The 26,805-nt window shown below is 44.9% G+C and overlaps 1 protein-coding gene across 1 annotated transcript in view; it reads right to left on the bottom strand.

The window, feature by feature from the left end:
* NOCT (nocturnin) overlaps positions 1–26,487 on the bottom strand; it is a 32,025-nt gene extending 5,538 nt beyond the window's left edge. The window contains exon 1 of the mRNA XM_034959159.3: positions 25,646–26,487. Coding sequence (XP_034815050.1) covers positions 25,646–25,835 — 190 coding nt within the window. The 5' untranslated portion in view covers positions 25,836–26,487. The remainder of the gene's footprint in view (positions 1–25,645) is intronic.
* Positions 26,488–26,805: the final 318 nt, after the last annotated feature.

Raw genomic sequence — 26,805 nt, 5'->3', positions numbered from 1 at the left:
GGTGACACAGCGAGACTCAAAAAAAAAAAAAAAAAAAAATCTTGAAGACTAGTTTGTAAAAAGTGAAATGTTAGCCCATGTTAATGTTAATCCTGGGTGAGAGATTAGGTATAGCAGGCTGCTTGCTACGCTGGTCATCTCATCTATACAGATCCCTCTGTTGGGGAAAGTAATGGCTAGATTCTTTCCCATTTCTCTTAGATGTTAAGTGTAAATCAAGGCTTGGGCTTTCTGTAGTAGAACTCTGAGCTTCACTGAGTGGTATACTCTATAATCTTGTATCAATTGCTGGATTTCTTAAAATCCAGAAAAGGGGCTGAGGCCAGAAGGGCTTAGAGTAAGCTGATTTTGTTCAGCTAACTTCCATCCAGGGCACTACCTTCTCATGAGTTGCCCACATTTCCTGGGATCCTAGAAAGACAAAGAACAAGGAAAAATGCAGGAAGCACCAGTTACTTTGTCTTCCCGAGTTAATTTTTAGTGTTTTGCTTTTTATAATAAATTAAGGAGAACAGAGCATAATCTTCAACTAATTAGCATTATGTGGCAGTTCACTTGAAAGCAGTTGATTGCTCTTTTAGAGATCAACTATGTTTTATTTTCATTATAGTATAAATTAGGGGCACATTTTACTGGGAGTAACATCCAAGATTCTCTGTATGATAAATGCTGGTACCAGGCAATCTGGATTTCCCTCTCTTGAGAGATACAAAGTTTTCTTTATAAAACATAAACATTTTATAAATGTAAATATTATATAAAGTTTTCTTTATAAAATTTGGCAGGCTTATCAATCACATCTCAAACTAGCAGTCAATCATATTTACTGTGGCAGGTTACAAAGGAAATTCAATTATTTACCACCAAATGTCCTTGAACATTAAGGTCAATGAGGATGCAAGCATGCTTTTTTTGTTCCTTCCTGTCTACTCAAAGTAGTTTTTCCCTCCAGTAAGAAAGCTAGACTACAGCAAATGAACACATACTAATTTTCCCAACAAACATAGCAGGTGTGTGTGCATCTGCAAGCAAGCATGCTCTCCCACAAACACACACATATACAACTATTTCCAAACTGATTTCAATAATTTCATTTTAATTGATGAATACATGAGTACATGGGTCCAAAGGAAGAAATCTTCTTCATGGCTGGCAGTACAAGTTTTGAAAGTCTTTCTTCTTGTACTTTTTTTTTTTTTAACTTCCTGTAGGTTTTTTGGGGAAAACAAACAAAAAACAGCCAAACATCCAAGTGTGGTCTCCTGATCAGCAATATCAGCATCACCTGGGATTGTGATCCCCAAATTGTGAGCTAACGTGTCCCAGGGAACCACAGCAAACTCACAGGGACACCATGGTATATTTTATATTTTAAATGTGAAATAAACAGTGACGTTTGACACCTGTCAGGCTCTGGGCTTGATGTAGAGCTCAGTTTCAACAGGACTGCCCTGCATTCCTTTTGATGACATTTTATCTTTGCCAAGCTGAGTTTTAGGGTGGTTATATGAAAAAACTATCATGCAAAAATGAATGTGCAGAAGGAAGGATGATAATGTCCAATGGGAGTCAAACGTTTGAGGAGTACGTGAAATCAGAAAAGCAATCCTGAACCACACTTCCTTCTAAAAATTTAGAAAAATCAATTTCACATGAAGAGAATAAAGAATAGAACAGTATCAGACAGTGAAAGCATGCCAGAAATGTGCCCAGGAAGCAAATCAAACTGCATCCTATTGCAGAGTGAGCTAAGTCTTTAAGAAAATGATACAAGGCTGGGCGCGGTGTCTCAAGCCTGTAATCCCAGCACTTTGGGAGGCCGAGGCGGGCGGATCATGAGGTCAGAAGATCGAGACCATCTTGGCTAACACAGTGAAACCCCGTCTCTACTGAAAAATACACACACACAAAAAAAATTAGCTGGGCGTGGTGGCGGGCGCCTGTAGTCCCAGCTGCTTCGGAGGCTGAGGCAGGAGAATGGCGTGAACCTGGGTGGCGGAGCTTGCAGTGAGCCGAGATCGCGCCACTACACCCCAGCCTGGGCGACAGAGCGAGACTCCGTCTCAAAAAAAAAAAAAAGAAAGAAAATGATACAAGAGGCCGGACGCGGTGGCTCATGCCTGTAATCCCAGCACTTTGGGAGGCTGAGGCGGGCGGATCACCTGAGGTCAGGAGTTCGACATCAGCCTGGCCAACGTAGCAAAACCCCGTCTCTACTAAAAAGGCAAAAATTAGCCAGGCATGGTGTTGGGCGCCTGTAATCCCAGCTACTCGCGAGGCTGAGGCAGGAGAATCGCTTGAACTCGGGAGGAGGAGGTTGCAGGAAGCCGAGATGGCGCCATTCCACTCCAGCCTGGCAATAGAGCGATGCTCCATCTCAAAACAAAACAAAACAAAAAGATACAAGACATGAAAGAATAACCTAAATCAGAATTAGAAAATTCAGAAATTAGACACCAAAAAGAATTAGCAATAAAAATTAAAAAGAAATGAGAAAAAGATCAGAGTCAAACCTAAGGATTGCTTTTTTTTAAAAAAAATAAAAGGGAGAAAGTGACAAATACTAAAAATGAGCAAAGACCCAAAATATGAGTAATAGCAGTTCTTATAGATGAAGACCAACGAAAGGGAACAAAAGAAATCAAGAAAACTTAAAAAAAAGTACTTAAAAAGTAGATATTGAAAAAAAGACATTGCAAACTTGAGAGTATCAACCCAGAATGACCAACACCAAGTGGTCTAGTAAAAAAAACCAGATTGTCATCAGACTTCAACTGCAATGTTTTATGTGAGAAGAAAACGAAGTAACATATTTAAAATACATAAAGTGTAAGCCAAGGATTTTATATCCAGCAAAACTGGAATATTGTCTCCATGAGCCCCTTATGAGGAATCTACTAGAGCAAGGATTGGCAGTCCTCAAGCTAAGAATGGCTTTTTTTTTTTTTTTGAAATGGAGTCTTCACTGTGTTGCCCAGGCTGGTCTCAAACTCCTGAGCTCAGGCAATCCTCCCATCTCAGCCATCTCAGTGCTGGGATTACAGGCATGAGCCACCACACCCAACAAGCTAAGAATGGCTTTTACATTTAAAAAATGTGTTAAGTACACACACACTCACGAATACATTAACAGGACCATTTTTGGCCCACAGAGCCTAAATATTTAATATGTAGCCTTCTTCAAAAAAAAATTTGCCATACCTAGAACTAGAGAACAAGCTTCAGACCAAAACGACCAGAAACACTGATGTAAGAACTGGCGCAAAGCACTAAACACAGAGCTACTTAGCAAATCCATTCTAAAGAAGACTTTCAGGGAGAATTCAATATGTAATGGCTATATGGCCCAACAATGAACATGAAGATGTAGTACACCAAAAAAGGAGGGGGCAGGATGAGAAAAGCATCTTCAATTTAAAAATTTTAAACTTTTTTCATAAGTTTCATAGTAGCAATCATAATTAGTAATTATGTCTAAGTGATCATAATTAGTAGTGGTGGTACTGGCACTGCAACTCTGAGACTGCTGTGTATATATGAGATGAATCAAATGGGATAGTCTATCATTCCCTGTTGTCTTTTAGGGGGATCTAGTTTTTGCGATGCATTTAATAGGCTATTCACTACAATTCTCAAGGAAAACATTCTTGTTAAAGCCAGTTCATTTTGGACTAATAGCAGATTATCAAATCTGGTCATCTACCTTATTTGGCCTCAGAGCCTCTTGGTGGTTTTCAACAAATTCACTCTCAGAAGACAAAGCTTTTGAGATGCAGGATATACTGCAGCGTGACCAAATTCTAAGGCCTCAAAAGAGAATTCTACTCCCAGTTCTATGACTATTTAGCTGTGCCACAACTCTCTAGACCTGCTTACCTAACTTTTTAAAATTTATTTATTTATTTATTTGAGACAGAGTCTCACTCTGTCACCAGGCTGGAATGCAGTGGCGCGATCTCGGCTCACTGCAACCTCCACCTCCCAGGCTCAAGCGACTCTCCTTCCTCAGCCTCCCGAGGAGTTGGGACTACAGGTGTGTTCTACCACGCCTGGCTAATTTTTGTATTTTTAGTACAGACAGTTTGACCATGTTGGCCAGGCTGGTCACAAACTCCTGACCTCAAGTGATCCACCCACCTTGGCCTCCCAAAGTGCTGGGAATTATAGGCGTGAGCCACCACATCCAGCCTTTTTTTTTTTTCCCCCAAAGGGCCTGTTTTTTGTAAGGGCCTCACTCTGTTACCAGGCTGGAGTGCAGTGGTATGATCATAACCCATTGTAGCCTCGAACTCCTGGGCTCAAGCCATCCTCCCACCTCAGCCTCCTGAGTAGCTGAGACTACAGGTGCACACCACCGTACCAGCCAAGATCTGCTTACTTCTCTTTAAAATGAGGGCTTACGCGGTCTTAATTTCTCCAAGATCAGGTGGAAAAGGCATCTGGGTTAGAACGGGGGAAACTTTTCAAATCTATGTTCCTCATATAACAGCTCTACTGTTTGCAGTAGAGACACATATCTTCCTATTAATAAAACTTGGGCCAGGCGTGGTGGCTCACACCTGTAATCCTAGCACTTTCGGAGGCTGAGGCAGGAGGTTCCCTGGAGTCCAGGAGTTCGAGACCAGCCTGGGCAACATAGTGAGACCCTGTCTCTACAAAAATAAAAAAATAGTAATTATTTAAAAAGGATGTTTCATTCAGAATTTCTATACTCATATTTGAAAAACAATGAATAATTCTTGTCAGGTGTGATAACACTACTCACGTATGGAATAATACACTGCAATTTGCCTTTCAAGTTTTATTGGCATAGCCCTTTTGCACTTGTTTCACTGTAGATGAGCACATCTGAGAAAGATATTAGGCTACATTTTGAATAAGAGACTAGGTAGAGGGGAATCATTAGGAAGTGTTTACTACAGTCTTGTCTCTGCCCCCTTAGACCTTACAGGAAACCCAAAGATATTCCCCAAGGCGGACTGGTGCAACACTGACTGCCAGAGTATTTAACCACAACATGACATAGGACAAGCCCTCTAATACTAAAGTACCTGGGAAACATTAGTCTGTTGCATAATGAGCATGAAGTTAGGACAGAGATACAGATGGTCCTGAAAGGCATTTCCACTTATCCACCCTTGTTCTAGATAGCTTACTGACGGACTCCCCTGTGCCAGGCTGTTCTGTGCTCCCTGCAATTTACTCACCTTCTTTGCACTTTACTCTCTTAAAGAGTGGGACCATCACTGGCAACACTCTAATCTTCTTAATTTAATCCAATCCCATAGTCCTTGGGATAATCTCTCTGCTGTATGTTAATTTTACATTTTTATTTCTCTATTCTCTGAGTTTTGTTAAGTCACTGAGTTATGCCAATGTAGTTTTATTGAGTTATGCCAATAAAACATGTGCTGATATTTTCCCTAAAAAAATTGGCAAGTATTTAGGGAAAGATTAATACTCATGAATTCATGAGAGAAAAACTGGGTGCTAACTATGCAGAATCACTAGGGCATAATAAGGGTTAAAACAATCAGGATGGATAAGAGTAACCAGAAAAGGACTTTGAAAAAATAGGATTTAGATATGAAGCTCTAATTTGTGACTATACCACTTGGTCCATCATGGGTAGCCACTCTCATCTTCTGCCCCACTCAAACCACAGACACATACGACTGTTCATTCATTTTTTGTCAAATCTTTGAGTTGGAGCCAGGCACAGTGGCTCACACTTATAATTCCAGCTACTCAGGAGGCTGAGGCAGGAGGCTCAATTGAGGCCAGGAGTTTGAGGCCAGCCTGGGCAAAATAGCAAGACTGTCTGTCTAGAGAAAAAAAATTAAATATCTCTCTAGGAAAAAAAAAGGTTTTAGTGCCTACCGTGTACCAGACACTACCCTGGAGATACATCAGTGAGCAAAACAGATGAGTATCTGCCCTCATGGAGCTTCTGTTCTTTCTAGTGGGGAGAGACAAACAAGACCCTATATACAAACATATATATGTGTGTGTGTAGTCTGTCATATATGGAAAAGTGCTTTGGAGAAAAATAAACGGAAAAGGTAGAATAGGGAATGCTTGTGGGCAGGGAGCTATTATTGGATATGCGATGCTTAAGGAGGCCTCGCCAAAAGATGGAATTTGAGCAGAGACCGGGAGGTGGTAAGGAAATAGCCTCACTGGAGACTGATAAAACATTCCAAGCAGAGGGAACAGCAAGTGCAAAATCCCTGAGGAACATGCGTGGCAAGCTTGATAAACAGAGGGGATTATGGTGGTGTGAACAGTCTGAATAAAAGGAGATGAGGTCAGAGAAAAAGCAGTGAGAGGGGGCAGATCAGGTAGGGCCTTGCTGGTCTATCTAAAGACTTTGGCCTTTATCAGAGATGGGAAGCAGCTGGAGAATTCTACTCAAGAGGAGAATCTGATTGACATTTTGAAAATATCACTGGCTGATATATTTAAACTACACTATACTACAGGGACATAAGGGCAGACAGGAGGAAACTCATTTGAGGAAATGTACAATAATCTAGGCAAGAGACAGCAGGGGTGAACTGGGGGGCAGCAGTGAAAGTGGTTGGATTCTCAATAAATCTAAAGTTGGATCCAACAAGTTTTGATAACTTGGATGTGATTTGTGACAAACAGCAGTCAAAAAGGAGCCTGGAGGCTGGGTGTGGTGGCTCATGCCTGTAATCAAAACACTTTGGGAGGCCAAGGCAGGAGGATCGCTTAGGGTCAGGAGTTTGAGACCAGCCTGGGCAACACTGGGAGCCCCTGTCTCTACAACAAAACAAAACAGAAAAGAAACAAATTAACCAGGTGTAGTGGTGTGCATTGGTAGTCCCAGCTATTCGGGAGGCTGAACTGGGTTGCTTGAGCCCAGGAGATTGAGGCTGCAGTGAGCTGTGATCATGCCACTGCACTCCAGCCTGGGTGACAGCAAGACCCTATCTATCTCTTAAAAAAAAAAAATGTCCACAGTTTCCAGCTGAGCGACCGGAAGGACGCAGGTGCCAACTACAGTGGTTAGGAAGACTTGACAGGGTTTACAGAAAATAGGAGTTCAACAATTAGATGACTGACATTCAGGAGAGAGTTACAAACTGGAAACAAACATTGGGAGATGTTAATGCACAGAAAAGACTGAATTGAGTTAGAGAGAAAGGAGATCAAAAGATTGAGATCTGGGAAATCTGCAAAAACAACATGAAATGACATGGCCAGAGAAGTAGGAGAACATGAGCCGGGCACAGTGGCTCACGCCTGTAATCCCAGCACTCTGGGAGGCTGAGGTGGGCAGATCACTTGAGCCAAGGAGTTTGAGATCAGCCTAAGCAACATGATGAACATAAAAACACAAAAATTAGCTGGGTGTGGTGGCGCGTGCCTGTAGTCCCAGCTTCTTGAGGGGCTGAGGAGGGAGGATCACTTGAGCCCAGGTGTTTGAAGCTGCAGTGAACTGTGAGACACGCCACTGCACTCCAGCCTGGGTGACATAGCAAGAGACCCTTTCACCACCACCACCACCACAACACCACCATAGCAAACAAACCAGGGCTAGGGAATTAATAACAAAGTAAATACTAGATAGACTTTACATATTATTTTTATACTTATAGCACAGTGCCAAGGCTTACTAAGAACCACCTAGGGACTATAATGTAGTAAGTCTATTTATTTAAATTTGTAAACTAAAGAAGACTGAAGACTAAGGGGCACCTTTCTCTTCTCACTTTATTATGGTTTGAATGCATGTCCCCCAAAGTTCATGTATTAGAAACTTGATCCCCAAAGCAGCAGTGTTGGGAGTTGGGCAATGGGAGGTGTTTGGGTCATGAGGGCATGGCTCCCATCAATGGATTAATATCAATATGGTGGGGGGGAGACACAGTGCTGTTCCAGGGGTGGGTTCCTTATAAAAGGGCGAGTTCAGCCCTCTCTTGACCTTCCATCTTTGGCCATGGCATGACACAGCAACAAGGCCCTTACCAGATGCCAGCCCTTTGACTGGACTTCCCAGCCTCCTGAACTTTAACTATATTTTCAGTTCTCATCACAATCCTAGGAAGCGGATACGCTTATTATGCCAATTTCAAACGTGCTATAATCCTAGCATGTTGGGAGGCTGAGGTGGGTGGATCATTTAAATCCAGGAGTTTGAGAGTAGCCTGGGCAACACAGAGAGATCCGTATCTAGATGTAATTAAAAAAAGAAAAAATTAGCTGGGCATGGTGGCATGTGCCTGTGGCTAGGGCAGGAGGATCACCTAAGCCTGGGAGGTGGAAGTTGCAGTGAACCATGATTGCACCACTGCACCCCAGCTCTCAAAAAAACAAACAAAAAAAACAAAATGAGAGAATAACTGAGTTAAAACAAGTCTCATTGTTTCTCACCTACTTTAAAAGACAACTTTACATTCCCCCCCCCTTTTTTTTTTTGGAGACAGGGTCTCACTCCATTGCCCGGGCTGGAGTTGGAGCGCAATGGTGCCAGCATAGCTCACTGCATCCTCTAACTTCTGGGCTTCAGGCAATCCTCCTGCCTCAGCCTAAGCAGCTGGGATTACAGGTATATGCCACCACCCCGGCTAATTAAAAGAATTTTTTTTTTTGTAGAGACAGGGGTCTCACTTTGTTTCCAGGCTAGTCTTCAACTCCTGGCTTCAAGCAATCCTCTCAGCTCAGCCTCTCAAAGTGCTGGGATTACAGGCATTAGCCACCATACCCCGCCTAACATTCAACTTTTTTTTTTTGAGATGGAGTCTCACTCTGTTGCCCAGGCTGGAGTACAAAGGCACAATCTCAGCTCACTGCAACCTCCGCCCCCCCGGGTTCAAGCAATTCTCCTGCCTCAGCCTCCTGAGTAGCTGGGATTATGTCGCACACCACCACACCTGTCTAATTTTTATATGTTTAGTAGAGACAGGGTTTTACCATGTTGGCTAGGCTGGTCTTGAACTCCTGACCTCAAGTGATCCACCCACCTGGGCCTCCCAAAGTACTGGGATTACAGGTGTCAGCCACCGCACTTGGTCACACTTACTTTTTTTTTTTTGGAGATGGAGTCTCGCTCTGTTCCCCAGGCTGGAGTGCAGTGGCGCGATGTTGGCTCACTGTAGCCTCCGCCCCCCAGGGTCAAGCAATTCCCCTGCCTCAGCCTCCCAAGTAGCTGGGACTACAGGTGCACGCCGCCACCCTCGGCTAATTCACATTCACTTTGTCATTTTCGAGTATCAATCATTAAAAAAAAAATCCTTTCATACATAAATACATGTTGATTTCCAGGATTTCAAACCATCTACTTAAGTTTTATGCCTTAATAGGAGTTGCTATTCAGGACTTTAAAAAGATTTTCAAACATTCACAATAGCTCAATATTCAAAGCTTATTTCCTAAGGCTAGACAGCACAAATAATTTACCCATGTGGCAATTAAGATACTGAAAAGTACCAAATCTTGACAAAACCTCTGCTGAACTCTATTTGGCACTCAAATTGGCTTCAGGTCTAATTTTATGTGTTTGGAAATTTTGGATTTGATTCCACACATATTTGGCTTCTGCTCACAATTCATTTTTCACAAACACAGTAATTCTCATTTTATTTTTGTATTAAATTTTTTTTTAAAAAAGTAGAGACGAGATCTCACTAAGCGTCCCAGGCTGGCTTCAAACTCCTGGCCTTCAGTGATCTTTCCACCTCAGCCTCCTTAGGTGTTGGGATTGGGCGTGAGTCACGGCAATGGGCCAGCCATCACTCTCAATGCAACACACAAGTTACAGAATTCATATAGTTAACAGGCACATCAAAATAGCTTTATCTCTTCTGCCTAGTGTCCATTTAGCAACATCACCCCATCCCCTGCCACTGACTAATTCTATAAGCACATTTTTACATACATTTAATACTGGATGTCTTAATTCCTTGTACCACTATTGCTAAGCCCTCACTGCTATTTTACTGTATAAGAATATAACTCTTCTTACTTTTATAAACAGCCTTTGAAGAACTGCCAGAGAATTCAGATTATTTAGATTTCTGAAACACAGTAGCAAGTATGTAAACTCCCATTTGGCAATACCTTTACTTTCCTAAAAAACACAAGTGGGAGGCTGGGTGTGGTAGCTCACCCCTGTAATCCCAGCACTTTGGGAGGCCAAGGTGGGTGGATCACCTGAAGTTAGGAGTTCAAGACGAGCCTGAACAACATGGTGAAACCCTATCTCTACTAAAAATACAAAAATTAGCCGGGCGTGGTGGCGGGCACCTGTACTCCCAGCTACTTGGGAGGCTGAGGCAGGAGAATCTCTTGAACCTGGAAGGCAGAGGTTGCAGTGAGCTGAGATTATGCCACTGCACTCCAGCCTGGGCAACAAGAGTGAGACTCCCTCTAAAACAAAACAAAACAAAACCCACAAGTGGGCTAATCACAAATATATTTGAATATATGTACACCCTTAATACTACCAATTACTACACACTACTAAAGCAATCTAGGCAGATCACAATTCAAGTTCCTAAGAATGCGACCATAAGGAAAACGGTCGGGCTGCAATGAAACACCTTCACATCAATAATTAGAATGCTGGATGACAACCCCAACAGTCGAGACCCAAACTGACTTGGCCCACCATTCCAAGCACTCCTAATAGCACTAAGGAATCACTCAGGGCAGGCCGGGCATGGTGGCTCACACCTGTAAACCCAGCACTTTGGGAGGCCAAGACAGGTGGATGACGAGGTCAGGAGATCGAGACCATCCTGGCCAACATGGTGAAACCCCGTCTCTACTAAAAATACAAAAAATTAGCCGGGCATGGTGGTGGGTGCCTGTTGTCCCAGCTACTCAGGAGGCTGAGGCAGGAGAATGGCGTGAACCCCAGAGGCAGAGCTTGCCGTAAGCTGAGATTGCGCCACTGCACTCCAGCCTGGGCAACAGAGTGAGACTCCATCTCAAAAAAAAAAAAAAAAAAAAGAAAGCAATCAGTCAGGGCCGACCACTCTCCACAGCTCCACACAGGGTTCCTTCCTCTAGCTGCCCACCAATTGCCTGTTCTAGGCTTTGCCCAAACCATTCAGCGTCTAATTACTTCTCTCACAGTTTGCGTTTAGTATCTTGAAACGGTGGCCTGGCAAAAACGCTGATTAAAAACCAAGCAAAAGCCAGGATTATCTTGAGTACGCACCTGGGAAGCTATGGAAGCTGATCAACCTCCGCCCGAGGAAACCCAGAAGCACACACAACACACAAAAACTAAGCCATCAATGGCACAGGAAGGCATCTCTGAAACAGCAATCCAATGCTGCCATCTACTGGCCATGCGTGTTGAACACCTCACAAAAACTAAGCTAATTTAGCAGCTGATTTTCATTAGCCTTCTTAGAGTAGGTTCCAGAATACCTGGCCATCTTCAATACAAACGAGAATTCACACAAGATAACCACCAACATAAAGCAGCCTGGATGTTGGATATACAATATATTTATTTAATATATATTGAAGGAATCAATAAAGATTCATAGCAACCAGGCTTAGCTCTATGGATCAACCAATGGCTCTCCTTTTCTTATACCTGGCCCATTTTTCCTACTTAGGGTACCCTTGGATATTTGCACCACAATCTCTGTCCTTTACTCATGAGACTTTAAGCCTCCCAAGGGCAGGGACTGTTTCCCTTATTTACCATTTCCCCCAGGATCCAGCCCAGTGCTTTAAACAATGTTAATAAAAGATGGCAAGTGACAGCAAAGTACCAAGAAATTCTGCCAAACACTGATGGAGGACCACCTTTTATTGGTGGAGCATTTTATGGTATACCAAGCATTTTTACTTGCTGTAACCAGTTACCTGCTCAAGAACCTGTTGGCCATTATTTACACCACTTTATAGATAAGAACACTAAGGTTCAAAAGTGTAATGAGGTCCTAAGTCACCATTAAATGTAACTCTAGGCCAGGCGCGGTGGCTCACGCCTGTAGTCTCAGCACTTTGAGAGGGCAAGGCAGGTGGATCACCTGAGGTCAGTAGACCAGCCTGGCCAACAACCCTGTCTCTACTAAAAATACAAAAAAATTAGCTGGGCGTGGTGGCAGCCCTGTAATCCCAGCTACTCAGTAGGCTGAGGCATGAGAATCGCTTGAACCTGGAAGGCAGAGGTTGCAGTGAGCCAAGATTGCACCATTATACTCCAGCCTGGGTGACAGAGCAAGACTGTCTCAAAAAGAAAAAAAGTAACTCTTTCTAAATTTTTGTGAAACTGTGGTGTGCGCACCCATCAGCTAGAAAATCAAAACTCAAACAATGTGACACGTCCCCTGAAGGTCCATCTGGCAAATGAATGCAGCCACCTTCAAATTTTGCATGATGTGGGCTTATATGACATGAATTTCCAGATCCTAGAGACTGGATTCTAAGTGCCAATTTAGGCAGAAGGATCGCTTGAGCCCAGGAACTCGAGACCTGCCTGGGCAATGTAGTGAGACCCCATCTCTTATATTAAATTTAAAATAAAAATAAAAATAAAAATAAACTAAGTGCCAAGTTAAGAAGGTATTACTTTCTGGCAGGAGTCAAATATTTTAGTTAGTGACCGACCAGTCTCCAAGTCTGTTATTGAGTGCCACTGACTGAATATGACAGGCCTGCCTCGAGTACTGAGCCTCATAGCTAAAGCCTCAGCTCTCTCCAGGAAGTTCGGCCTGCGGTTCTGCAGAGGCAAGAAAGTCTTAAAGCAAGGACTCAAGTTAGGCTGCCTGAATTCAAATCCTGGCTCCACTTTTTACTAATAGGATCCTGAATAACTTATTTACCTCTCTGCTTCTTCATTATCTTCTTCATATAGATAAGTGTAATCTATTTTATTTGGTTACTGTGAGGATTAATTTAGTTAAACGAGAGGTACTTGGCACATCCTAAGTGATTAGCTAAATGTTAGCTATTCTGTTTCATTCTGTAAAACTCACTTTTTTCCTAGGCATAAAGAGAAGGCTATTATTCAGCTGGGCGTGGTGGCTCACGCCTGTAATCCCAGCACTTTGGGAGGCCAAGGTGGGTGGATCACTTGAGGTCAGGAGTTTGAGACCAGCCTGACCAACATGGTGAAACCACGTCTCTATTAAAAATACAAAAATTAGCTGGACGTGGTGGTGGGTGCCTGTAATCTCAGCTACTCGGGAGGCTGAGACAGGAGAACTGCTTGAACCTGGGAGGAGGTTGCAGTGAGCCGAGATCACGCCACTGCACTCCAGCCTGGGCGACAGAGCAAGACTGAGTCTCAAAACAAAACAAAACAAAAAGAGAAGGCTATTATTAACATTCGAGATAATGTGCCAGACTGCTTCCATGTATTTTCATTATTCTGTCCCAAATCTGGTGAAGTGGGTATCTGCACAGCTTTCTCTAGATTGAACAACTAGTAAGGGGGCTGGCCCTGAAGAAAGTTACCTGCACCTTGGACTGCTGCTCGTCAGCATCTCCAGCTGTGCTGATACTGCCTCAGGGCAACGGCGATGCAGCTGTCCTGCCTAGCCCCGGGAGCACACAGCAGCCCATTCTTCAGGCCAGAAAGAAACAGAGGTCAAGTTGCACCTCCTCCATCTGCCGACGTCACTGTCATCACAGCACACACACACTGCCACAGCATAGAGTGTACAAAGCAGTGTCACGACCCGCTTGGCATTACCAGAGATATCAAGTGAAGGTCAGAACTCTCAACCTAACGTGTCTAAAAATACAAGCACCTAGACTGAGCGTGACAATCCAAACAACCTCTCTTTGCCAGGTGGCAGTCACAGACCAGACAAGAAAGCTGAAGCGTCATCCAGACAAGACTGAGCCACACCTTCAGCCAGGACAGACTCATATGGAAAAGCTCTCTAAAGAGAAGGGAATCCCTCCATGATAAATGCTTAGTTTAACATGTTCGACTGGTGCTCAATTGTCTATTGGCTGACAAATCATTTCCATAAGCTGGGCTTTTCTAGCACAATCCTCTGAAATAAAAATGTGAAAAAGCAAAACCTAAAAATCTGGTGATCTCCCATCACTAACATTTCTGGGACACTTGGAAAAATGACGTGTTTTTACAGTGTGAGTGGAAATATGAAACTATAAGGCGCCTTCTGCTGACTGTACAGAGTCCTCTCTAGATCAGGGATCTACCGACTGTGACCCATGAGCTAACTCTGGCAGCATCCTGTCTTTGTGCTGCCTGCAAGCTAAGAAAGGCTTTTATATTTTTAAATGGTTGGGGGAGGGGGGGAACCTTAAGAACAGTAATATTTCATGACATGTGAAAATGATATGAAATTCAAATTTTAATGTCCATAAATAGGCCGGGCGCGGTGGCTCAAGACTGTAATCCCAGCACTTTGGGAGGCCGAGGTGGGCGGATCACGAGGTCAGGAGATCGAGATCATCCTGGCTAACACAGTGAAATGCTGTCTCTACTAAAAATACAAAAATTAGCTGGGCTTAGTGGTGGGCGCCTGTAGTCCCAGCTACTCGGGAGGCTGAGGCAGGAGAATGGAGTGAACCCGGGAGGCGGAGCTTGCAGTGAGCCAAGATTGCGCCACTGCACTCCAGCCTGGGCGACAGAGCCAGACTCGGTCTCAAAAAAAAAAGTCCATAAATAAAGTTTACATATTGTCTATAGCTGCTTTCACACTACAACAGCAGAGTTGAGTAGCTGCGACAGATATATGACCCAGAAAGCCTAAAATATTTACTAGCTGGCTCTTTATGGAAAAAGTTTGCCAACCTCTGCTCTAGATATATTAAAATGAGCCTTTAGCCAGGCATGGTGGCATGCACCTGTGGTCCCAGCTACTTGGGAGGCTGAGGCAGGAGGATTGCGTGAGCCCAGGAGGTTGAGCCTGCAGTGAGCTGGCTCTGCGCCACTGCACTCCAGACTGGGTGACAGAGGAAGACCCTGTCTCGAAAAAAAAAAAGAAAAAAAAAAGGCCAGGGATGGTGGCTCACACCTGTAATTCCAACACTTTGGGAGGCTGAGGCGAGCAGATCACCTGAGGTCAGGAATTCAAGACCAGCCTGGCCAACATGGCAAAAACCCCATCTCTACTAAAAATACAAAAATTAGTTGGGTGTGATGGTGGGCACCTGTAATCCCAGATACTTGGGAGGCTGAGGCAGGAGAATAACTTGAACCCAGCAGGTGGAGTATGCAGTGAGCCGAGATCGTGCCACTGCACTCCAACCTGGGTGACAAGAGTGAAACTCTGTCTCAAAAAAAAAAAAAAGTATGAAAAATTTTTAAATAATGAGCCAAACATGGTGACACATGCCTATAGTCTCAGCTACTCGGGAGGCTGAGGCAGGAAGATCCCTTAAACCCAGGGGTTTGAGTTCAGCCTGGGCTATATAAAGAGACCCCCATCCCTAAAAGAATTGGCCAGGGGTGGTGGCTCATGCCTGTAATCCCAGCACTTTGGGAGGCTGGGATGGGTGGATCACCAGAGGTCAGGAGTTCGAGGCCAGCCTGACTAACATGGTGAAACCCCGTCTCTACCAAAAACACAAAATTAGCTGGGCGTGGTAGTGCATGCCTGTAATCCCTGCTACTTGGGAGGCTAAGGCAGGAGAATCACTTGAACCCAGGAGGCGGAGGTTGCAGTCAGCAGAGATTGCGCCACTGCACTCCAGCCTGGGTGACAGAGCAAGACTCATCTAAAAAAATAAATAAAAAATAAAATTGTATAGTCCATTTGGAAGGCAGCTATGCTCACCACTAGTCCATTTGTATATATATCATAAAACCAATAAAAGATGTTTAGTCACTTAAAAAGGAGGGGAAACAATTTTCATATACAAATTCCCAGAGCATTGCTTGAATAGTTAAGGCACATATTAAGAAAAGAATATGTTGCATATCATTGGGCAGGTTGGTTCTAGGCCAAGACAGCAAAGTAGAAAATAGATTTACTTTCTCTCCTTCCTAAGATCTTGAAGAAATAAAGTACCTATATTTAAATTTTTTTTTTTTTGAGACGGAGTCTCGCTCTGTTGCCTAGTCTGGAGTGCAATGGCACCATCTCGGCTCACTGAAACCTCTGCCTCCGAGGTTCAAGCAATTCTCCTCCCTCAGCTTCCTGAGTCGCTGATGGGATTACAGGCACCCGCCACCACGCGTGGCTAATTTTTATATTTTTAGTAGAGACAAGGTTTCACTATGCTGGCCAGGTTGGTCTAGAACTCCCAACCTCAGGCAATCTGCCCACCTTGGCCTCCCAAAGTGCTGGGATTACAGGCGTGAGCCACCGCGCCTGGCCTCTTTAAAATTTTTTAAAGAATGCATCAATAACATTGGAAAACAAGAAGGGATGCATGACATCAATGGAGCAAAAATTTGGAGGAATTCCAAGAAGACAGAAACAAGTTTGAATTAACAGAGAAACCAGAAGGAAAGGGCAGTACAAGTTACCAAAGGTAAATGTGGTTTTCCCAAGAGCACCTTGAAGAAACTCCAAGCTGAATCAAGAAATAGAAAGGGCAGGAGAAGCTGAGGGGGTAACTGTTAGGGCAATTCATTCAAGAATGAAAGTGAACGGTGGCACTAGTTACACGTGTCCCCTCTTTCACAGACAAAGCCGGGAAGGGTGGCTTTTGGTTGCTCCATAGAACCAAAGAATACCCCAAAGAAAATGGGTGATAGCCTTAGAATGGCTTGCAAAGGTGAATGGACCTGAAAGAGAAGCAGACCAGATCAGGAGCTAACTCTGAAACTCAAGGATGGTTTTAAAAAGCGGGGAAGGGGTTGGACTGAAGAATATAGAAGGAAACCCTCCTTTCTTTGACAAAGGCGGTAGTTACCAGCCTGCTCCCTCTCACGCATTCAACAAGGAAGCCTGGCTGCCCGTTCTTCAGATTACCTTCCCACTCAGAACATGCAAAACTGGCTGGGCGCGGTGGCTCACACCTGTAATGCCAATATTCTGGGATGCCGGGGTGGGCGGATCACTTGAGCTCAGCAGTTTGAGACCAGCCTGGCCAACACGGGGAAAACCCGTCTCTACTGAAAATACAGTAACTGTTGTATTACTGGGCCAGGCATGATGGTGCATGCCTGTGGTCCCAGCTACTTGGGAGGCTGAGGTGGGAGGAGTGCTTGAACCAGGTTGATGGAGGCTGCAGTGAGCTGAGATCACGCCACAGCACTCCAGCCTGAGTGACAGAGCGAGACCCCATCTCAAAAAACAAACAAACAAATAAAACAACATGCAAAACTCCCTTCCTCTCCAGGAAAGAGGCCTAAAGGACAAACAGGCACACACATCTCGATATATTTAAAGTACGAGAGACATTATAAACACAAAACAGGTTTCTATGAAAAAAGGAGCAATTAAACAACTAGAAATGTCTAGGAATTTAAAATGACTGCAGAACAAAAATTTTCAGAAAATCTCATGCAACAGAGAAGAGATAAAAACACTAAAATATGAATGGAGGCCTGGCTAGGTGCCTCATGCTTGTAATCCAGTACTTTGGGAGGCAGAAGCAGATGGACTGCTTGAGCCCAGGAGTTTGAGACCAGTCTGAGCTGAGACCCGTGTCTCTACAAAAAAATAAAAGTAGGTAGGCATGGTGGAGCACACCTATAGTCCCAGCTACTTCAGAGGCTGAAGTGGGAAGATCACTTGAGCCCAGGAGTTGGAGGTTACAGTGAGCTATGATCACACCAGTGCACTCCAGCCTGGGTGACAAAGTGGAGACTCTGTCTCTAAAATAATTTAAAAAAAAAAAAAAAAAAAGGATGAATAGACACGGAGGATAGATCCATATGGCCAACAATCTAACAGGAGTTCAAGAACATGAGAACAAGAGACAATACAGTAGACAACCGATACAAACTTTTAATGTGCTAAGGCATGTCTTTAGATTGGATGGGCGCATCAGATGCTGAGACATTCATCCTGATGGATCTTTTGAATACCAAAGATAAGGAAATCTTGTAAGCTTCTACAGATAATCAATACTCACAATGGTCTTTAAAAGTTCAGAGGCAAGGCCGGGCATGGTGCCTGTAATCCCAGCACTTTGAGAGGCCGAGGCGGGTGTATCACCTGAGGTCAGGAGTTCGAGAACAGCCTGACCAACATGGCAAAACCCCGTCTCTACTAAAAATACAAAAAATTAGCAGGGCGTGGTGGCAGGGGCCTGTAATCCCCAGCTACTCGGGAGGCTGAGGCAGGAGAATTGCTTGAACCCGGGAGACGGAGGTTGCAGTGAGCTGACATCGCGCCATCATACTCCAGCTTGAGGAACAGAGCAAGACTCCATCTCAAGAAAATAAAATATTAAACTAATTCTAGAACTAAGTCTCAGAGAGTCTATTTGACCTACAAGATTTGAAAGATAAACATTTTCCTTCAGCAGACCTTCAATGATAATTAGCATCCATAAAATCAAAACACACAAGAGGAAATAGAAAAGTATTATATCCCAGGTATTATTAGAATCTGCAGTGTAACTTACTTTGCACCCTGTACTAGACAAGATATTTGCAGTCACAAGCATATTTGCAGACCGGCAAACAGAGCTGTTTAAGTACTGGAACCTCAGAGTTGGAGGAAAGATAGAAAAGGGAAAGGAAGACAGCTGGAAAGGATGCATCGAGACTAAGGAATTTCCCAGATATCCTTCCAGAACAATTCTTATTGTCACTTTGGATGCATCATAACTTCTTTTTTTTTTTTTTTTGAGATGGAGTCTTGCTGTGTTGCCCAGGTTGTAGTACAGTGGTACGATCTCAGCTAGCTGCAACCTCCACCTCCCTGGTTCAAGCAATTCTCCTGCCTCAGCCTCCCGAGTAGCTGGGATTACAGGCACACACCACCAACACCCGGCTAATTTTTACATTTTTCGTAAAGATGGGGTTTTTGCCATGCTGCCCAGGCTGGTCTCGAACTCCTAACCTCAAGTGATTCCCCCCACCTCCTTGGCCTCCCAAAGTGCTGGGATTACAGGCATGAGCCACTGTACCCGGGCAGCATCGTAACTTCTAAGCACTTATTTTCATGGACTTGCCAAGAGCTCAAGAGCAGCCTGGGCAACACAGTGAGACCCTGTCTCTACAATAAATAAAATAAATATTTTCCTTTCTGCACAACTCTCCACAATCCAACAGTGGTCTCTAACTTTTGGACACGAGAATCACATCACTGAGAGACTTAGAATAGGCTTCTAAGCATTTAGTAAAACGAGCCTCCTCACAGGTGTCCGCCTGTGTTGTCAGTATGTGGCTGTTGTCTACCCGGAGCCTATGTCAGAATCAGCAGATGCTCAGGCCCCACTTGGAGATATTAAAATCCAGAAGATCTGAATGGGACCCACGCATTTTTTTATATACTGGAAGGAGAAAAAAATTGTTATAGGGACATTCAAATTGGATGGTACCAATTTTGTTTAGCCTTCTTTCCCCTGGGCACTGTTGCCCACATACCTGACACTGAATTCTTGCTAAGTATTAATATATGATTCAAGTGTTGCTTTGAGGCCACATAGAGACAGAGGACAGCTAAGGTTTTCACTTGAGGTCTCACTCCCTCCGTGGGAAGGCTGATTTTCTCCCATTCTAAGAATAACAATAAATAAAAAGTATCTTAGCTGCTTTCCGTGGAAGTCCAAACAGGTTTACTATGAGGCTAAACGCCCATGCACACTGTCCTTCAAATTTCTAATTATCTACTGAAGTATAACCACCACTTAAGTGGCTATCAAAGCCCTATAAACTCTAATTAGTGGCCGGGCGTGGTGGCTCACGCCTGTAATCCCAGCACTTTGGGAGGCCAAGGCGGGTGTATCACCTGAGTTCGAGACGAGCCTGACCAACATGGTGAAACCCTGTCTCTACTAAATACAAAAAAATTAGCCGGGCATGGTGGCGCATGCCTGTAGTCCCAGCTACTTGGGAGGCTGAGGCAGGAGAATTGCTTGAACCCGGGAGGCACAGGTTGCAGTGAGCCAAGATTGCGCCACTGCACTCCAGCCTGGGCAACAAGAGCAAAACTCTGTCTAAAAAAAAAAAAAAACAGAAAAACTTTAATTAGTCACCAGTGACTCCTGACAGCAAATACAGACGCTGTATCTCCCTTCCTAACTCCAAGAAGCCAGAACACAATTACCTCACTTTTCTTTTAGTAAACATCATAGAAACCTCATTTTACTCACTGTAAGTTGTGACTTAGAGTGACTACATAGATACACTCCCATTACCTCAGTCTCAAGTTTCCTCTCACTGAACTTTCATTAATATGCAAATTTCTTCCCTTTTTTTTTTCTTTGAGAGTAGCTGGGATTACAGGTGCGTGCCACCATGCCCAGCTCATTTTGTATTTTTAGTAGAAATGGGGTTTCTCCATGTTGGTCAGGCTGGTCTCGAACTCCCGACCTCAGGTGATCCGCCTGCCTTGGCCTCCCAAAGTGCTGGGATTACAGGCTTGAGCCACTGTGCCCGGCCCTGGAATTTCTTCCCTTTCTTAAAAGCTGCTTTTGGCGGGGCGTGATGGCTCATGCCTGTAATCTCAGCACTTTTGGATGGCTGAGGCGGGAGGATTGCTTGAGCCCAGGATTTCGAGACCAGCCTGGGCAACATGGCAAAACCCGTCTCGACAAAATATACAATTTTTTAAAGTTGCTTTTGTTGGGGGTCAATGTTCTTTCTCAGGGGTCTCTTGAACTGCCTTAGGCCCCAAGCTCAAAGATCTTTTTTTTTTTTTTTTTTTGAGACAGAGTATTGCTCCTACTCTGTCGCCCAGGCTGGAGTGCAATGGCGCAATCTCGGCTCACTGATACCTCCACCTCCTGGGTTCAAGTGATTCTCCTGCCTCAGTTTCCGAAGCAGCTGGGATGTACAGGTGTGCACCACCACACTTGGCTATTTTTTTTCTAATGTAAGTAGAGACAGGGTTTCACCATGTTGCCCAGGCTGGTCTTGAATGCCTGAGTTCAAGTGATCCGCGCCTCGGCCTCCCAAAGTGCTGGGATTACAGTCATGAACCACTGTGCCCGGCCAGACCAAAGGTCTTAAGGCTCTTCCAGAATCCTCTCCAGAGCTTCTCAAGCTTTCCAGGAATAAGTACCTTTGGGGAAAGGAGGGGCAGAGCTCATAAATACTCCCTAATCTTTTCGGAAGAATCCCCTGGGGCACTTGTTAAATATGCACTCCACCAGACTTCGCCACAGGAAACTGATCAAGCAGATGGCTGAAAGGCCAGAAATCTGCATTTTAACAAGTGTCCCAAATGATTCTGCCTCTACCCCTTTTCCTAAGATGCTTGCCACAGCTCCTGCATGCGAGCGCCACCTTCTTCCAGGCATTGTGTGTGTGGTCTTCTCTGCCTGCCCCCACCACCCCGCAAACTGTCCCCTTCCAAAACACCCTCCTTTTTCACCTATTAGAAGCAAAGCATTTCTTGACAAATTCAGCCACACTGATTTCTCTTTCTTCTCAACTCCCACTGCAATTAGTCATGTCACCTTTTACATGTACTATTCAATAAAGCTTGTGGATAAATTGCTATCAATTGATCTTATTCATTTGTTCTAGGTAAAGTCTAGTGTTGAGACAGCAAGCAAGGTTAAATGATTTACAAATGTTAAGTGTGTGGAATGTGAATCTGGAGCCATGGTTATTAATCCCAAAGAACCCCAGTTCACCATGTTTAAACTGTTGCCATTGAATGCTAACAGAAAAATCATACATTAGTTTTCCCACAAGGAAAGCAATTTATTCCATAGCAGCTTGATAATTACAAGCTTTCCCGTTTCTTCTCTAAGCAGTTTACTCACATAGTTAAAGGACATATTAAATAAAGCTGCCTTCTCAAATGAGCTGGTGGCATTTGCCTATAAAATTGTACCATGAAAAAAAGCAAATGTTCTAATGGTAGAGAACAGTAGTTCAGCCAACTCTTCATTCTCTGAGGAGGAGGGATGTGGGGGACAGCATTTATAAATCCACAGATGACTTCCAATTGCGTTTCATCCAATACAGTAACTGTGGCAACTGCTATTTCTTAGGGGGGCTGCTATCCTTGAGAAAAGAAAGCCAAACACCGAGATCATCCCTAGGGTCACCTTTTAATTCTAACAACCTGGAATCTGATAACTCCAAAGGGACTGTACTTATCTTCCCAATAACTACCAATTGCCAAGGGGCATAAGTTATGCAGGAACTGATTAGCAAATGTGGACAGCTGTCGGGACTCACTACTCCCCACCACAAGGCTCAGGAGTGGAGAGGAGCTTTTGGCCCCTTCAATGTCTCTCTCACATATGGGTGCCAGATGTCCAAATTTGGGGGCATAGAAGAACAATCTGGAGTTATTCTTTTTGTCATTTCATTTGGTTATGTGGAATCCAGGGCCCATCATGAATGACTCAGACTTAATAGGTCTACAGTAGGATCCAAGAATCTGCATTTTAAAAAAGCACTTCATAGGCTGGGCGCAGTGGCTCACACCTGTAATCCCAGCACTTTGGAAGGCCAAAGCAGGTGGATCACCAGAGCTGGGGAGTTTGAGACGAGCCTGGGCAACACGTTGAAATCCTGTCTCTACTAAATACAAAAATTAGCCCGGCACAGTGGCGTGTGCCTGTAGTCACAGCTGCTCAGGAGGCTGAGACAGGAGAACTGCTTGAGCCTGGGAGGTGGAGGTTGCAGTGAGCAGAGGTGGCGCCACTACACTCCATCCTGGGCAACAGTGTGAGAGAACCTTGTCTCCAAAAAAAATTAAAATTAAAATTAAAATTAAAAAGCACTTAGTGCTGGGTCTGAGGCTCTTTGGAAAACAATGTCCATTTTTGCAAAGTGCCTCTTCTCTCACCCTTCCTCATCTGTGTGTGTCTCATGCCTTTCTGCATTTACTCCTGCTTTTTCCAAACAAAACGCTTTATAGTAATCTCTTCCAATCCTAACCATGCTTCAAGAGCCAGCTGAAATGCCACCCATTTCTAGAAGCCCAAAAGGGACTTCCTGCTTTCCTGCACCCTTGTGCCATTTCCAAGTCAAGAGAATAAAAGGTGTTTCATTTCATTAAACAGCCATTTCATTGTGCAAATCTCATCTCTTACTGGGCAGTAAACTCCTTAGGGACTGACTAAAGCTCATGTTTTTAACTCCCATAATAAAGCACCTACATTGTGTGAGACATTCTGTAAAGATCTGGAATGAGTGAACAAGCAATGAATGAATCAATGCAGGCATGTTTCTTCCAACAAGCTGCTGAAGCTAAAAATGCATGAACAGGAAAATTGTCTAGACTTTATAGTAACTGCCTACAAAAGTTTAAGTACCATAAAGTCCTTCAATTTCCTTATCTGTAAAACTAGGGGGTTTCAGGGGATTTCTTAAAAGAAGTTCATTAAACACTTTCTTGGGTCAAAAGCCCAACATTCCAATCTGACCTGATATTATTACTCAGATAACAGTAATTACTCAGATAACACAGCCATCTATGTTTTACACAAGCTAACAGTATTCCCATGAGGAGGTACCTACTAACCCTGCCTCTGAGACTTTGAGGGAATTTAAGATATAAGCTGGTACAGAAGACATCACCTGGTTTTCTTTTACTTTTCCTACCTCAAACCTCTAACAATGTTGTTCTTAAAATTTCCAGCAAGAAAAAAGTTATCAGGCAATATACTCATTCTGGCAGTTATTTCACAATGTACCACATTCCTACGAAATTGGGGGTGGGGGTGGGGAATCTAACTGTCAAGTTCACTCTAAGGAACAATATAGTTCAGAGTCTCCAGCAACCAATTCAACATCCTAATTTTAAAATGACTAAGTTGGGCATGGTGGCTTCCACCTGCAAATCTCAACTACTCCAGAGTCTGAGGATAACTCGAGGCCAGGAGTTTGATACTAGATTGGGAAATACCTAAATATCCGCCAACAATGCGAATAGTTTAAAGTCTTGGCTTCAATCACATTCCAGATGACCATTTTTAAAATATATACATTTTTTAAAATTTTTATTAATTTTGTTTTGAGACGGAGTTTCACTCTTGTCACCCAGGCTGGAGTGCAATGGTGCGATCTCGGCTCACTGCAACACTCCGCCTCCCAGGTTCAAGTGATTCTCCTGCCTCAGCCTCCGGAGTAGCTGGGATTACAGGCGAGTGCCACCACACCCAAGCCCGTTGGCCAGGATGGTCACGAACTCCTGACCTCGGGTGATCTACCCGCCTCCGCCTCCCACAGTGCTGGATTACAGGCGTGAGCCACCGCGCCCGGCCTATTTTTTTAAATTTTATAGGCCGGGGGGGGGCGGTGGCTCACGCCTGTAATCCCAGCACTTTGGGAGGCCAAAGCGGGAGGTTCACCTGAGCTAGGGAGTTCGAGGCCAGCCTGACCAACATGGAGAAACCCCATCTCTACTAAAAATACAAAAATCAGCCTGGCGCGGTGGCGCATGCCTGTAATCCCAGCTTCTCGGGAGGCTGAGGCAGGAGAATCGCTTGAACCCGGGAGGCAGAGGTTGCGGTGAGCCGAGATCGCGCCATTGCACTCCAGCCTGGGAAATAAGAGCAAAACTCCGTCTCAAAAAAAAAAAAAAAAAAAAAAAAAAAAAAGTTATGTATTGCCTAGTTTTGAAAGAAAAAATTTATCAATTTTTAAAGTATAATTAATTTGTATGTAATTTGTGGCCATGGTAATGTGTGCCCAGGCAGAAACACAGGTAGCAAAAAAGGAAAACTCAGGGTAGTTATTATGATGTATGAAAACAGCTCTTGGTGAAACTAAGGCCTCACTTTTACAAGATCTTAGATACACAGGACAAAAAATGATGTTAACTATCAAGATTGGAAGGCTCCAAAAAAAAAAAACATCCAAAGAAACATAAAATGGCCGAGCGCGGTGGCTCACGCCTGTAATCCCAGCACTCTGGGAGGCTGAGGCGGGTGGATCACGAGGTCAGAAGTTCAAGACCAGCCTGGCCAAAATGGTGAAACCCCGTCTCTACTAAACATACAAAAGTTAGCTAGGCGTGGTGACTGGCGCCTGTAATCCCAGCTACTCGGGAGGCTGAGGCAGGAAAATCGCTTGAACCCGGGAGGGGGAGGTTGCGGTAAGCCGATATCGTGCCACTGGACTCCAGCCTGGGTGACACAGTGAGACTCCATCTCAAAAACAAAAAACAAAAAACGTAAAATGAATCAATGTGTTATTATCACGACTTAAAAAAAAAAACTTAATATCTAGACCATGAAAGCTATATAAGCAAATAAGCATCATTTAGATTTTTTTTTCCATAAAAATTTCCGTTAAGTCGTGCAATAAAAAATGTAACCAACATAGTAACTCGCAGCCTCGGAAGGGGGAAATTTAACGGTCAAGAACAAGAAATTCTGAAAGCATGGCCTCTAAGGGTCAAGCGGGAACCTGAATACAGTCTCCCAGTTCTTACTAGCTTTGATGCAAGCCCCAGGCAAGTCGGGGAACAGGGAAAGAGGAAAAAGGGAACGCAGAAGGTTGCTCTGGTAAAGGACCCACTTTCAGGCCAGACTCCACGACCGGCAGCCCCGGGCTTCTCATTCATTCCGCGCGGTCTCCAGGTGGCGGCCGCGCGTTGGCGGCCGTGGCGTTCTCCGCCCGGAACTGGGGTGCACTCACCTGTTCGGGAACACGACCTCGCGGCGCCCGAGGCCGCCGAGGCCGCCGCCAGCAGCCGGGGGGATGCGGGCCTGGGAACAGCAGCCGGCGGGGACAACGGGCGGCGCAGCCCTGGGGCGGGCAGGCGGCGCAGGCCGGGCGCGTCCCTCTGCAGCAGGGCCGAGCAGAGCCGCCGCGGACTATGAAACATGCCGGGCGCCGCCGCCACCACGGCCCCTCGCGCGCCCGAGGAGCGGAGCCCGGCTGGGGCCGAGGGCAGCGAGTCGAGCCGACTGTCCGGGCAGTCTGGGCGGATGCTCCCAGGCTCCTTCTCGCGCGGCGCAGGTTCTGGGGAAATCCCGGGCAGCAGAGCCGGAGAGCGAGGCGCAACACTGCTGCGTCGGCACCGTCTGCTGTGAGACCCGGCGAGACCTGCAAGGCGCCCGGCGAGCGCTGCGCGCTGACAAAGCGGGCGCTACCAAGCGGGAGCTGGAGGGGAATCCGCGGGACCCGGCCACTGCGCGGCCACGCCAGGCTCCCTCGACCCGGCGTAATCCTGTTTTAAAAGGAAGCGGGGCTTAGGCTGATATATAGGTAGAATCCGCAGGCGGTCTAAAATAAGAGGTATCCGTTGGAGCTGTTCTGAAGAAAAAAGCGTCCCCTTCCGCTGGCCAGCATGGAAGCGCCCACAGGCTGGGAATCCCGAGACAGTTCCAGGGCTGTGGCCCAGGGGACACGTGTCTGTCAGAGTGGCAGACGGCCTCCGTGTGTGCCTGCGCGGGTCTGTGTGGATACAGCAAAAGGCGTCCGCCTCCGACCCCCTCGGCAGTGTGTGATGCGTTAAACGATATTAAGCACAATAAAGCACCGCCTGTGGGCGAGGCGACGATGATTAAAACAGCGTTCTTTTCCTCAAAAGTGTTATACTTAGGCAAAGGGAGCAGAAGGTGGCAAGGGAAGTCAGACCAGAAAGCTCTACAAGGTAGAATGAGATTATTGCCACAAGATGCCAAAGATTGGCGATAGAGATGACAACAGGCCCGGGCTCTCTAGAAGGTTCATTAGAAGGATTGGCATTTGAGTTGGCCTATGACGTGGAGGTCTAGAATTTACCCACGTGAAACTTTGGAGGGCGTGGTGGTGAGTTATAAATGAAAAAAGTAAATAAGGGTGTATTTGGG

The sequence above is a fragment of the Pan paniscus genome, chromosome 3, assembly GCF_029289425.2.
Source record: "Pan paniscus chromosome 3, NHGRI_mPanPan1-v2.0_pri, whole genome shotgun sequence".
Lineage (NCBI taxonomy): Eukaryota > Metazoa > Chordata > Mammalia > Primates > Hominidae > Pan > Pan paniscus.
This window is presented reverse-complemented; position numbering and strand designations above follow the sequence as displayed.